This window comes from Misgurnus anguillicaudatus, chromosome 20, assembly GCF_027580225.2.
Source record: "Misgurnus anguillicaudatus chromosome 20, ASM2758022v2, whole genome shotgun sequence".
Taxonomy (NCBI): Eukaryota; Metazoa; Chordata; class Actinopteri; order Cypriniformes; family Cobitidae; genus Misgurnus; species Misgurnus anguillicaudatus.
The window spans coordinates 37,838,037-37,853,418 of record NC_073356.2 but is presented as its reverse complement, the minus strand read 5'-3'; the positions used below and the strand labels follow the sequence as shown (position 1 = coordinate 37,853,418).

At 38.7% G+C, this 15,382-nt stretch overlaps 1 protein-coding gene across 1 annotated transcript; it reads right to left on the bottom strand.

Annotated features, from left to right (window-relative positions):
• Positions 1–1,213: 1,213 nt before the first annotated feature.
• tgfbr2a (transforming growth factor beta receptor 2a) lies at positions 1,214–14,679 on the bottom strand. The gene is made up of 9 exons (XM_055220295.2): positions 14,475–14,679; positions 11,316–11,460; positions 10,995–11,209; positions 10,699–10,855; positions 9,842–10,035; positions 5,832–6,613; positions 4,238–4,379; positions 2,926–3,050; positions 1,214–2,830 (listed from the first exon to the last, which is right to left on the bottom strand). Exons 1-9 carry the CDS (start codon positions 14,527–14,529, stop codon positions 2,666–2,668), a joined length of 1,980 nt encoding a protein of 659 aa, XP_055076270.2. The 5' UTR covers positions 14,530–14,679; the 3' UTR covers positions 1,214–2,665.
• Positions 14,680–15,382: the final 703 nt, after the last annotated feature.

Here is a 15,382-nt window from a genome sequence, read left to right as displayed (position 1 = left end):
GACTACATACGGCTTGTTCCACACAAACGACAGGAGGATGACGTCAAAAAAACGCGAGACCAGGTCGAAGTTAGACTTCATCTTATGTTTTATCGAATCGCTCTCGCGGTACTTTGACGTCATCTTTTATGGGGAACAATCCGTATGTGTTAACATGTATGTATTTGGCAGACGCTTTTATCTTAGGTGATTTACTGTGTATAAAGCATAGTTTTAGCAAGTCATAGACTTACAGTATGTACGTTATCTGTGAATCGCATGAAGTCAAATACAAGTTTTAACTTCAGTCGCTTAGAAGGATTTTTTAATTAAAATTTCAACTGGTTAACATTGACCGTTCTATTATATGAAAGTCACATTACAACTTTACAGTTTCTTTGTTTGCTATTTTTTCTGTAACGTTACCCTTTTATGTACAGACTATATAGTGTCTTAAAATGAAACTATAATCTGAGTAGCTCAAAATGTGGAACATGAACATCTGTCTCATGAGCAGATTAAATTAGATTAGAACATTCTGATAAGGCGTTGTGGCACTTTATGGTAGATCTTTTCACCTCCATAATCTTAATGTGAGTGAGACAGTCAATCTCTGAGTCAGATTAATATCTACTGAATGCCTAAAATATAAATGCAGTGTAAAAAAATAAAAATTAAAAATGCATTGTAAATGCTACCCTCTGCTGGTTTAAACAACACATGCTAGCCTAAGTTTTCAGTCACGTGACCCACCAGGGGGCTGGAGGGCAAGAAAGCCAATAGGCATGTTCGACTTCATGCGGCTCCGCAAGAAATGACAAGCGAATGACGCCAAAGTATCGCGAGAGCGATTCGAAAAGCCTTACGTAGAAGTCTTATTTCGCCTCGCTCTCGCGGTACCTCGACGTCATCCGCCCGTCAGTTCTTGATGCGCCGCATAAAATCGCACAAGCCGGTCAATTTTCCGTCTGTTTCAAGACACGGACATTTAAATCACCTCTCAACAGAAGAAAAATTAACATATGAACAAAAACGACAAGTTTTGGGCCCTTGCGATCTAAACAAAACGCCCAATTCCGTGTTTTGTAGTCATTAAAACCTGCCAGGCTTCACCTTGCCGGTGTTATCATCTATTGCGTGAAAAAAACTAATTTCTTGCCGTTCTTGCCTTAAAGATGGCCAATGAAACCAATCCAACATCACACAAACAAATTCATAACAGGATGAATCTGAGTCAGTGATTTTATGATTTATAAAGGTTATTTAAACCAACATACACATTGATACATGTCACGAATAAAAAAACATTTGCTTTTTATAAGTTTTATCCTGGATACTGTTTGGAATACCTGAGAAATATAATACTAACAATAAAATCCAACCCATACCGCAAAAAATATATATATTTTTAAATGTATTTCAAAATATAGAAAAATGGCCAAAAATATATTTGCTAAAATATGTTTTGGAATATGTTTACAAACATATTTTTCACAGATATATTTTGAAATATATTTTACACATAGATTGTAAAATATTGATTCTATATATTTAAATCCAAGGAAATATATTCACGTCGCATTGGAAGAAAAACGTTGTTTATGTTAGGAACCTGTAAACATAACAGTTTTAAAAAAGTTAAAATTAAATATAGTTTTAACTTTAAAAATATACTTTACAAAATGTACTTGTATTTAGCATATATTTAAAATATATTTTGACAAATAATACATTTTTGCCATATGGGATGTAAAATGAGAAAAGTATTTGCTTTGAATACGTTTTGAAATATATGCTGATATATGAAGTTTAAAACTAAATATATTTCCAAATTCAAATATATATTTAACTGAGCATTGCTTTCTACAAAATGGATTTAGCATATATTTAAAATATATTTTTGGCCAAAGAAATGTATGTTTTTGCTGTTTGGGAAGTTTTTGACCTGGTGTGTATAATGAGATACTGATAAACACATCTTTGTATAATACAGAATTGATCAGGTTAAATGACAGCTTTGTTCACATTTGTTGGATAAACAGCATCACGAGTGTGAAAATGCAGCACATTTATAAATGTGACCCTGTCTGTGAAAACCCAACTAAAGTCATTTTTTGGTGATCATCCTACATAATGTAAAAACATTCTGTGAAAATATAATCTTGAAATTAATGTTGACTTGAGTAAGATCATGTCAAAGATTGGAATCAATGTGTAATCAAACTTTGATGCTCCTCATCTCATCATTAGATTATAAAACTTTAGCTTGGTTTTTATAGACAGGGTCACAAATGTCTTTTGGGATAAAGTGTACCAAAGTTATTAGAGATCCACTGTTTTATCACAAACATAGTTTTGCTACAATTTCATCTTAATATGCTTATAATATGTTTTTTTAATATTTAATGTTTTCTCCCTCTTATCCTTTATGTAGGGCTATCTGAAAAATGTCCGGCTCAATAATCATTCATTAAGAGTCACTGGCACAGATGTAAAGTTTTCAATCACATTATTTTCATGTCGACTCAAAGGACAAAATGAATGTTATGAATCCATCATATCCCAGAATCCATTGGGTATGACTGCTCTTCTCCTATTGGCTGTAGGAGTTAAGAAACACTCTTTGGTTTGAAACACTGTTTACATAGAGATCAGAAAGCACACGTCGTAATAAAACGGTATTGATTTAGTTTCCAGAATCTTCTGAGGTCTTCTGCTCTGAGATGATGGGGAGGACATCAATCATACTGCTGATGTCATTCAAACGCTCCACGACACACTGAGCTGTGAGACGCGACTCCGGATCATGATCCCAACACTCCTCTATAGTAGAACTCAATAACTGAACACCCTAAAGAGAGAAAGAAAGACGTCGTTCACTTTTCAATATGTGTTGCAAGCAGTCAAGGCTTTAAACTGATTACATGAGTCGGGTTTAGTTTTTACCGTGTGGCTGTTCCAGGTGGCTGGCATCTCTGGTCTTTGTCGATCTCTGATCACATGATCTTTCATGCTGTCTATACACGGATGTTCCCTGAGCGTCCCAAACGGAGGTTTATATTCCCTTACATCTGCAGAAAAACACAAACAATCCATCATCACATCATACACCTGAAACATTACACATAAATCTTCATTTTGATTAAATGAATTCATTTATAAGAAGAAGAACATTCCTGCATTATCCTAAAACGTTTTCTCCAAATTTAAAGGGGTCATATGACGAAAATTTTTTAAGATGTAAAATAAGTCTTTGGTGTCCCCAGAGTGTGTATGTGAAGATTTAGCTAAAAAAAACATACAGAATTTATTATAGCATGTTAAAACTTTGCAGGTGTGAGCAAAAATGTGCAGTTTTTGGGTGTGTCCTTTAAAATGCAAATGAGCTGATGAAATGCAAAACAAAATGGTTTGTTGAAATTCATTTGTGCTGTCAATTTTTTTTTTCTCTCTCTCTCTTCCTCTCTGCACTAAATGTCAGTGCCGTGGTTGAATAGTGCAGATTACGGGGCAGAATTAGTGTAATAAGACTTGCTACCTATGTCACAAAACAGGCAAAATCTGAAGGACCTATTTTTTCACAAGCTTGCAGAGAATTGTTTACTAAAACTAAGTCACTGGGTTGTTCCTTTTCATGTTTTCTAGATTGATAGAAGCACCAACAATAATAGAAACTGACAATAATAGCACTTAAACATGGAAAAAGTCAGATTTTCATGCTATGACCCTTTTAAAACAGCTTGTGAGGGATTTGATTGACAGCTGTGATTGTAAATGGGCGGGGACACCAAAGGTGCATTATGGAAATAGTTTCATGAGTCTGGTGAGTAACCTGTCACAGGAGAAAGGATAAATGAAAACCAAACAACAACTCAAACAGGAAGTGCAGGCGCACAGGAAGTAAGCTATGTGACATGACGAGTGTAAGTTCACGCCACTTATTTTGATGTGAAATATGCATTTCCTCTTAATTTCAGAAAAAAAAACTTCCCTTCGCTTTTTTCACACATTGCACACAAGCAAAGTAATCAGTTATACTACAACAGTAAATCATCTTTGAAAAGAAATATTTATCACCTGTGTGACGTCTGATAATGTGTATTTTGTAACCAGACTACCCAATCCACCTTATAATGGCATGACCCGTTTTTCCTTCTGTATTACATTAATTCAGTATTTGTGATTGACGTGTGTCTGTGATCAATATTTTGAAGGTCTTCCAGACCATTGGTCAGATAATTTGATTGACATATATCACCTCCAATCACGCTGCACCTGGACGTGATCTCCCACAGAACCAGAGCCATAGAGTAAACATCAGCCTGTTTGAAGGATTCAGTGTTCTCCAGGTCCATTCGGGACTCCAGCACTTCGGGAGCCATATATCTTGCTGTGCCAACCTGACATAAGACATAAGTTTGAAGAAATCACATGTCATATTTGTACATTTTGGCTGTTGATTACTACAGTATAGACGGTTTCATCAGACACACGTGCGGTCACGCGATTGGACGTCTGGTCAGAACCTTACTTCCAGTTTCTGTTTGTTTATTGGTCTGACTAGTTTCTAAACTGAAATCTTGAACAAATACCTCATTGAAAATAAAAAAAATATTTGGGTTTCCTAGGTAATCTACGTGTTGTTTATTTTGCTTGTTATATAAATAAACTACTTTAAAAGGATTTTGTTTGTTATTTATTCTTAGCGGAGTTTACTGGAAGTTACGTGTTGACCATGAAAGCCGCTTGTTCATGTTGTTACTGCTGAAACCGTCTATATAAACCCTCAGATAGGACTGCATGATATTGAAGAAATATGCGATATGTGATAACTTGTTGAAAATGCAGTATGTGATATGATAATGCTTCAAGATTGTCAAATGAAATAAAAGTAAAACGTAAAATATATATAACCAACATACGTTTCACATTATTTCTGGGAAAATGAAAACATCACTATTTTTGTCTTTCCTGGATCAACCAAAAACATTGTTTATATTAACTTCTTAAAGTATTGAAATCATTCGGTTATTGCAAACCACTAAAATTTGCACAAAACTTTACCGTTATTTTCTAAATGTCGACAAAAAACTATTGTGAAATGATGCCATTTCCATTAAGCGATGTCATGCGACTAATGCTGCGTACACACCAAACGCGAAGCATTGCAATTTCTTGCTCTAGATTACTCGCGAGATTTAACTTCGTGTCATGCCAATTTTTCGAGTTAAATATTTTCAACTTGCGTGAAGAAACAAATATGATGTGTTTTCACTGCAATCGCGCCACCCAATTCGCGTCATTCCCATTGCCCAGATTGGATTTGTGTCTATTTGCGTCTTTGTGTTGACTTTAAATGTAATCTACTCGCACAACTTGTTAAATTCGCGTTTGGTGTGTACGCCCCATTAACCGTAATTTCACGAGTTAACACTTAATAAGTTAATTTGTAGTGTCGCAATAAGTCATTCCAAAAACTATGGGATGTGTGTGTTCGACTTCAAATGGTGCCACAACAAAAAAACAGCTTGTTTTTAGTTTGTAGGTTTCCACTGCAGTTTTACTATATATTTATTTTTCGTATTGTCTGAAAAGCCACCTCACCTGAGCGTAAAACCGGTTTGTGATATATCGACTCAATTGGGCACATTTTCAATTTTCTATTGTAATTTGCGCAATTTGAAGGGAAATGGAAATGCAGCTATTGATATGGAATATTGCGATATGCCCGGGTTTTCTTTTTAATTATTTTATTTTAGTTTTTATTTTGCCCTGCTGGTGGTTATTGCGGTATACCTTGCGGCCCTACCCTCGGCCATCAACAGATAATGACAACAGCATCGTGGTCTCACCTGTCCACTGTTTGCGAGTTCTTCAGGAGACATTGCGCTATCCAGTCGCAGACTAAGTCCAAAGTCACACAGACAGCAGGTGAGGTCCGTCTTGACCAGAACGTTGGAGCTCTTCAGGTCTCGATGCACGATTGGTACTTTTGCTCTCCCGCACGTCGTCTGCTCGCTGTGTAGATGTGCCACGCCCCGCGCCACCGACCCGGCCAATCGGCAAAGCTCCTCCCAGCTCACGATGTGATGGGACAGAAACTCCCGCAGGTTCCCGAGCTCGTGATAGGCCGTTATCAGCCAATACTGCCGTTCCACCTTTCGATCCTCGGCGGTCAAGAAGTGCAAAATATTCTCATGACGAAGCTCCACGTCAGAGAAAATCTCCCATTCTGTTTTCCACGATATGTATTCTTCATAGGGAAAGATCTTTACAGCGACGGTTTGGAAGGGTTCACCAGTGCCCGTGACCCCCTGCTTGAGTTTGGCTCTGTAGACTTCAGAGAAACGACCCTTGCCGACAACACTGTCCAAATGGATTGGCAACAACTCCGTGTTATGGTTCAGATTGTTGGCGTTGGTGGAGCTGCTGTCAGAACGGTTGTCATCGTGGCCGATGATGGCGTAGGTCTCGCTGTCCGTTCCTTTCCTCTTGTGATCGATCACCTTGAGCTGCCGGCAAACGTGATACCAGTAGAAGAACGAGACAATAACGAGAACGGTGATCAAGAGAGGAACCAGAATGACCAACAACACAGGCAGAACTTCTTTCTTCTCTTCATCTGGTGAAGAAGCTACAGGAAAAATATCGGTATGAAAAATCATTTTCAGGAAAAGTAATGAATCATCTTGCACAACAATAGACAAGTTTGGAAATCCCCGTTGTAGAGAACTAAATCTTTCTACATCAGACTCAGATTTAAGGATATCAAACCCACTATCTGAGCAAACAGAAGATCTACATCATGTCAGAGTCTTCATGTGATATGTGAACATAAAGCTCTACACATCACATATGTTTACATTTATGCATTATGCACACGAGTTTTGAGTCTCTAAAGTCTTACTGTAACATCTAATGATTCATTTGTGTCTTTACTGCTCTAAGCAATAAATCTTTCTTAATCATGCAGTTAATCTAAGAGTCTGTGATATGAATCACACTTCTGTCTGGACACGTTTGACATCTTCTGTACTGTGAGAGTCTTGTAAACACGGGTCACATGCAAATACACCACACAAGACACACATGACAAAACAACAAAAGACATTAGCATAACATTACTGCCTTCGATACTGTATTCTGAGAATGCAACATAGACAGGAAACCACATGTCTGAAAGAGAGAGAGAGAGAGAGAGAGAGAGAGAGAGAGAGAGAGAGAGAGAGAGTAATTACAGTACATAAGACTAAAACAACATCTACTGTAGAATCATCTGCATACAAGGGTTTTACCCAAGGAAAATACACACACACACACAGAAACATGCGCACACACACACAACGATGCACATGCAAACGCACACACATGCACACAGACACACACACCGGCGCACATGCAGACGAACACGCACACAAACACACACAAAGACGCACACGCAGATGCAGACAGACACACATACACACACCAACGCACACACAGACACATACACCACCGACACAGAGTCATACACAGACACATGCACAGACACATTCACACAGAAACATTCACACAGACACATTCACACAGACACACACACACACACAGACACACGCACACACACACCAACACACACACACACACACACACACACACACACACACACACACACACACACACACACACACACACACAGAGACACGCTGACGCACACCGACACAGACAAACACACTCACACAGACACACAGACACACACACACACACACACACAGAGACACACAGACGCACACTGACACAGACAAACACAGACAGACAAACACAGACATGCAGACGCACACTAACACAGACAAACACAGACAGACGCACACAGACAAACACAGACAGACACACACAGACATGCTGACGCACACCGACACAGACAAACACAGACAAATACAGACACACACACACACACACACACACACATACACACACACACACAGAGACATGCAGACGCAGACCGACACAGACAAACACTGACACATGCACACAGACACACACAGACACACATAGACACACACACACACACACACACACACAGAGACACGCAGACGCACACCGACACAGACAAACACAGACAGACACATTCACACAGACATGCAGACACACACCGACACAGACAAACACAGACACAGATAAACACAGACACAGACAAACACAGACACACACAGACAAACACAGACACACACATGCACACCGATACAGACAAACACAGACACATGCACACACACAGACATGCAGACGCACACCGACACAGACAAACACAGACACAGACAAACACAGACAGACACATGCACACAGACACACAGACGCACACCGATACAGACAAACACAGACACATGCACACAAACAGACATGCAGACGCACACCGACACAGACAAACACAGACACATGCACACACACACAGACACATGCGCACACACACACAAACAGGCAGACGCACACAGACACAGACAAACACAGACATGCAGACGCACACCAACACAGACAAACACAGACAGACACACACAGACATGCAGACGCACAACGACACAGACAAACACTGACAGACACACACAGACATGCAGATGCACACCGACACAGACAAACACAGACAAATACACACACACACACACAGACATGCAGATGCATACCGACACAGACAAACACAGACACACGCACACAGACACAGAGACATGCAGATGCACACCGACACAGACAAACACTGACACATGCACACAGACACACACACACAGAGACACGCAGACGCACACCGACACAGACAAACACAGACAGACACATGCACACAGACATGCAGACACACACCGACACAGACAAACACAGACACAGACAAACACAGACACACATATGCACACAGACACACAGACGCACACCGATACAGACAAACACAGACACATGCACACACACAGACATGCAGACGCACACCGACACAGACAAACACAGACACATGCACACACACACAGACACGTGCACATGCGCACACACACACACAGACAGGCAGACGCACACAGACACAGACAAACACAGACACAAGCACACAGACACATGCACACACAGACACAAGCACACAGACACACAGACACATCAACACACACACACACACACACACACATACACACACACACAGACAAATCAACACACACACACACACACACACACACACACACACAGACACATGCGCACACACACACACACACACAGACAGGCAGACGCCACACCGACACAGACAAACACAGACACAAGCACACAGACACATGAACACACACAGAGATGCAGACGCACAAGGACACAGACAAACACACACACACACACACACACACACACACACACACACACACACACACACAGACATGCAGACGCACACAGACAAACACATACACACACACAGACACAAGCACACAGACACATGAACACACACAGAGATGCAGACGCACAAGGACACAGACAAACACATACACACACACACACACACACACACACACACCGACACAGATGCATACAGACACACGCACACATACACACACAGACACGCAGATGCACACACACAAAAACACATACAATGACATATGTGGTTTATGGGGACAACTCCATAGACACAATGCATTGTCTACTGTACAAACTGTTCTCTTCCACTAATCTACCCGTCCCTAAACCCAACCATCACACAAACCTGTTGGCAGTCTTTAATCTATGAAAAACTAGCATTTAGTTTGATTATTAAGACCTTCAGTTTACTTCCTGTGTCCCCGTAAACCATGTTTATAGCATTATTATAATATATAATACATAATATACAATATATAAACATGTCATTTTACACTATTCACATAGTTGTGTGACTCACTTTCAGTAAAGATGAGTTTATCATTGCACTCTTCAGAGTTACAGGAGCAGATGTAGAAGTTCTCTAAACTCTTCACTTGTTTCATCAGACATCTGTCGCTGTTATAATCCACACTCTGTAGATATTGTCCACGAAACGGAAGCGCTGGATCATGACACACAGTCTCCACAACAGTATTCCCGTCATTTCTCCTCCTGAAACACAAAGTAAACACTCTTCAGAGGAGATATCTGATCTAATGACTGACTGACATTACAGTAATATTTCTCATCACTGAGATTTCTTCAGGGTTTGATTCCACACATGCAGTATTGTTTAAATGTAAATCTTGAATTCACTGTGAGTGGCTTCGGTTAAAGTGTGCATTAAATATGGCATTATCCCTTACATATACAGAAAACAACTTTGAATGTTAAACATTAATCATATTTATTTTTCATATTTCTCGTGTTTTTTTTTAACTCAAAGTTATATTTGTGATGAATTAGAAAGATTTCCTGCGGGATTTTCTAGAAGACAGACCGGAATTCCTGTAGAGTAATTAAGACTTTTCCTGATATCTCTACATTATCAGTTTTGGTGGTTCACACAGAGATTACATGTTTAACATGGCACACATTTAGCTCCTTTATATTTTGTTTTTACTTGACATCAAATCTTTTTACTGAAGGTCAGACAACTAGGTCTCTACTGATCCCAAATGTGACTCCAAGATATCCAATGATCAAATCTATCGAATAATCTTACTATATGTCAACAGTTGTCTTATTTGTGTGTATTATTTAAGTCAGTGGTTCCCGACTGTGTTTCGGGAACCATCGGACTGTGAAAATCACTGATGGTAAACGTGAACGTACCATGCACTGATGCACACTTCATTGGGACTGTCGCAGATGGCCGAAATATCGCATGGGGATTTACAGATTCCTGTGTCGTTGCAGGTTGTAGACTGAATGTCACAAAACTTACAAAGCTGTGAGAGTTTGAAAGGCCTCTTGATTTTTTCTAAAGATGCTGGCGATGAAAGAAAGAGAGACATTATTGTTTTATAGCAACCATAAATATCTGGTCTTCATTTGTTCACTGTGTTACATGAATTTCCTCACAATAAAAGCATTATTTACTCACACAATGATCTCTTACATGTACTCACATTTGGTTTGATCTGGGATTGACGGTTTACTGAGGAGCACACGTTCATTGCATTCGTCTCCTGTACAGGCACACAGACGGACGTCACGACCTCTTACATGTTTGGATGTCAACAAACAGTCAGAAGTGCTGACGTCCTCCAGCATCACACCGTACAGCGGCTGTGTCGGGTCATGACACATGGTTTCTATAGTGACAACTCCATCATCTCTCCACCTGAAAGAGTCATATACAATATAATACAGACGTGATGTGATTCTTAAAATATATATGAAAAAAAGCCTGTGTGCTGCTTGATGCATGTTGACACATGTAGTCATACCAGACAGCAGCGCAGACGTCCTGTGGATTTGGGCAGATCTGTGACACGTCACAGTTTGATGAACAGTGCTGGAACATGCAGCTGCCTGGCCGAGGGTCACATGACTTACACACACTACGCGGATTGGCTGAATGAAGGGATGCACCTGTGAGACAGACAGATCAGAAATCAGAAACCTCTCTTTTGATAACTTCACATGTTGTTCATTCATACAGGTACCTTCACTCTCTCATACATAACATGAATGCACATACTGTATTATTTAAAAAAATCCTCTTTATTGTTACTGTACATCTGAACTAACACACAGAAGTTAAACAATGAGCAATAATGTTAATGCACATTATAAAACGGGCAGTTCTGGTTCTTCATTCTGATTGGTTGAAACGCGTTCTAAGCCGTGATAAAATACACCGGTAAACCCACGGTTCAGACCGCATTACAGGAGTATCACTGCGCCACTGTTGCTGCGTACTGATTTATGAAAATAAACACCACACTTTTTAATCATATTTTTAATTTTTCTACAATTGCACAATTATGGCGATATCCAGATAAATTGCAATAAATGTTGTTGAGTCATCTCATCAATAAAGGTAAAACTCTCCCTGTGGAGTTTCTAAATCAAATTCATATTTCCGCTATTATCTTACCCAACTTAAACACTGACGCATTCACTCAACACTAAAAACAGCGTGTGTAAGTTTTGATGGCTCTGAATCTGATCTCTTACAAAAGTTCTTCAAATAAATGGAATTATCTCCGCTTTTAGCTGAAAATTTGAGAGGTGATAAGAGAACAAATGAAGGTAGGATGAAACGTTTTTTTTTGTTTGAAAGCTGATGGTCTGTTCTTTCATTTGATATTTTATGTTTATTTAAAGAAGATAATTTTTCTGCAAGGTATTAAACTAAAACTGGGTGGCAACTGGGTGGCATATTTGATCATCATTTCAACAGTTGCACGATATAAATGTTAATGTATAAATTAGATGAATTTATAAAAATAAACACCACAGTCTTTAATCATATTTTCATTGTGTCTTTGCTGCGTCTGTGTTGGTTGGGAACTGCGCTCTGTTTCAGTCACGCTTGATTTTGAGGAACTACTTTGTTTGGCGGAAGAGTAATATTTGTACTAATATAATTACAACTTATTTGTGTTTTATTTTATAAAATCACGCTAATGTTATGCATATGAAGTAACCATTTTATAAACGCAATAACCCCCGCGAAGCAGTGGGGTTACAGTGCATTTTATAACAGCTAAGGGGGCCTAACAACGCCCCTTACCTGTTATAAAATGCACTGGTAACCCACTGCTTCTTGGGGCTTATTGCTTTATTATCTAATGAAGACCACCATATGTTTTTAAAGTGAGGAAAACCTTCGACTTTGTAAATGAATCTGTCGAACCCTAAAGAAATGTGCTTCAGGATGGCTTGGCTGTAAATATAGATTTTGTTTTAGTATAAAACCATCCCATGCCCACAAACACATTTGACAATGTTTTAAAGGTGCATAACTAGCATATAGCATTTATTAGTGCTAACTCAGCAGTCACAACTTTGTTTTTAGCAATGTAACAACATTGTAATTAATTTAATGTGAAATTTAATGTTGGGGTGTACACTGACATTGGTTTGTTTTCCAGCTGTCTTTTGCATGCACGAGGTTTACATAAAAATGAGGAAACAATCGCGTTTGAGGTTTATGATATGTCTCAACACTTATTATTCAACTATGTCTACAATTTTGTATATTCTATGGCACCTTTAAAGAAAATTAAGTACAGGTTCAAGAGAAAATATCTGAACAGACAGCGTCTAATGCAAAATGACGTCACTGTCTAAACATTGTGCTGGAAGTCATTTCAACAAGAAAGAGCCTGCCAGGAAAATAAACATAAACATCTGCTGTAATATGAAGGTTAGTGGACACAGAGGCTTTAGGAACTTCGTTTTACAAATCTATAAAATCCAATTAAGTGATAATATTACGCAGTAAATAAAAACTCAATCAGAGCCCTGCCAGAAAAAAAAACAATAAAACCATTACAGAAAATTCTAATGGTTTCTATTAAAATACCAATAGGAACCATTAGCTTTCACCATTAAAACCACTACACGGTAGTGTGTTCCATTAGAACCAATACATAGAACCAATACATACCATTAGAGACCAACAAAAACCAATACAATGTAGTGTGTTTTAGGCCATATTCCATTAGAACCAATATATAGAACCAATAGAACCAATACATACCACTAGAGACCAACAAAAACCAATACACTGTAGTGTGTTTTGGGCCATATTTCATTAGAACCAATACATAGAACCAATACATACCATTAGTGACCAACAAAAAACAATACACTGTAGTGTGTTTTGGGCCATATTCCATTAGAACCAATACATAGAACCAATAGAACCAATACATATCATTAGAGACAAACAAAAACCAATACAATGTAGTGTGTTTTAGGCCATATTCCATTAGAACCAATATATAGAACCAATAGAACCAATACATACCATTAGAGACCAACAAAAACCAATACACTGTAGTGTGTTTTAGGCCATATTCCATTAAAACCAATACATAGAACCAATAGAACCAATACATACCATTAGACCAACAAAAACCAATACAATGTAGTGTGTTTTGGGCTATATTTCATTACAACCAATAAAATTCCCAAAAAAACCAATAGAATTTCTGTGATGGTGTCTATTGGGAGTACATCAACATCTGTTAGGACATAGCACAAGAGTTATAAATCTACTGTCAAATCATTTCATTCTGTCTCAATACAAATTTACCAAGTTAAATGAAATCTTCATGAATATGAGATCACAATTAAAAGTTTTATGATGTCAAGATGTTACCAAACTAATAAATACGCCAGTAATGAGAAAAATTTGTGTTTGTTTAAAACTTGATGTTTGTCAAATGTATCGCAGACGGGCATGAATGCGGAAATGTCAACATGTGTCAGACATTAAACAGAAAGCACTGATCTGAATACAGTATTAATAACCCATCATCCGCTATATAAATGAGCGAACTGTTCCCGTTATAATTCACGACCTTCCCGCGTCGACGCGCCGCTCATTTCGCGTCGCGTCGCCCTGATGTTTAAACTTAAGCGGAACTCACCGGACATCAGAAAACATCCGAGCAGAAGCGATCTAAAGCCACAGAATCTCTCCATCACACATCTATTCACAGTCCCATCAGTCTCAACGAGATTCAATCCGGATCGAGGCTTTTATATCGGCGTGATTCGGATCCTCCTTCACACGAGAGACAGACGACATGAGTCACAGTGAGACAGGAAATCTTCAGACAGGAGGAAGCGAGACTTTTCCTGTCGCTGTCTGTCTGTGTGTCAAAACAACGCAGTTTACTTTGTAGAGTAGACAACATCTGAACTTTCACAACTGCAATAAACCACAACATCCCTACTTCCCTCAGCATCTCAAAGTTAGTGAGCACTACATGGGCAGCATTATTGGGATCTATTTGTGCCCCACATTAATTTCCAATAGACTGCATTTTTGGGCACGCATGTCAAAAGTTTTTCTAAACTGTTTGGTAAATGTGGTAACAGATTTTAAAGTATCTTTGGGGATCTTTTTGCCTGTATAGACAACAATTTAGGTTACTATGTGCGTGCGTGCGCGTGTGTTCTTCTCAAAAGCATGCAAGCCTACACATAAAGCATGTTGTGCAATGAGTCAAAACATTGTGAGTTGCCCATCTAGATATCATGTTAGAGCCTAAATAAGTCAAAATCTTCATTCAAGACAACAATAATGACATTTAGTTAAAGGTGTTGTTATGAAGTTAAAGATCAGAGCTGAAAGGTGGGTGGGTTTAACTTTCTGAACTTTCACTATCTGAAGATTGATTATTACACGTCTGGTTACACCAAAACTAGAGCTGTCAAAAGATTCATCACGATGAATCACATACAAAATAAAAGTTTGTGTTTGCGTTAAATATTTGTGTGTATTGTGTAAAATGATTATGTATATAAATAGATACACACATACTACATTTAA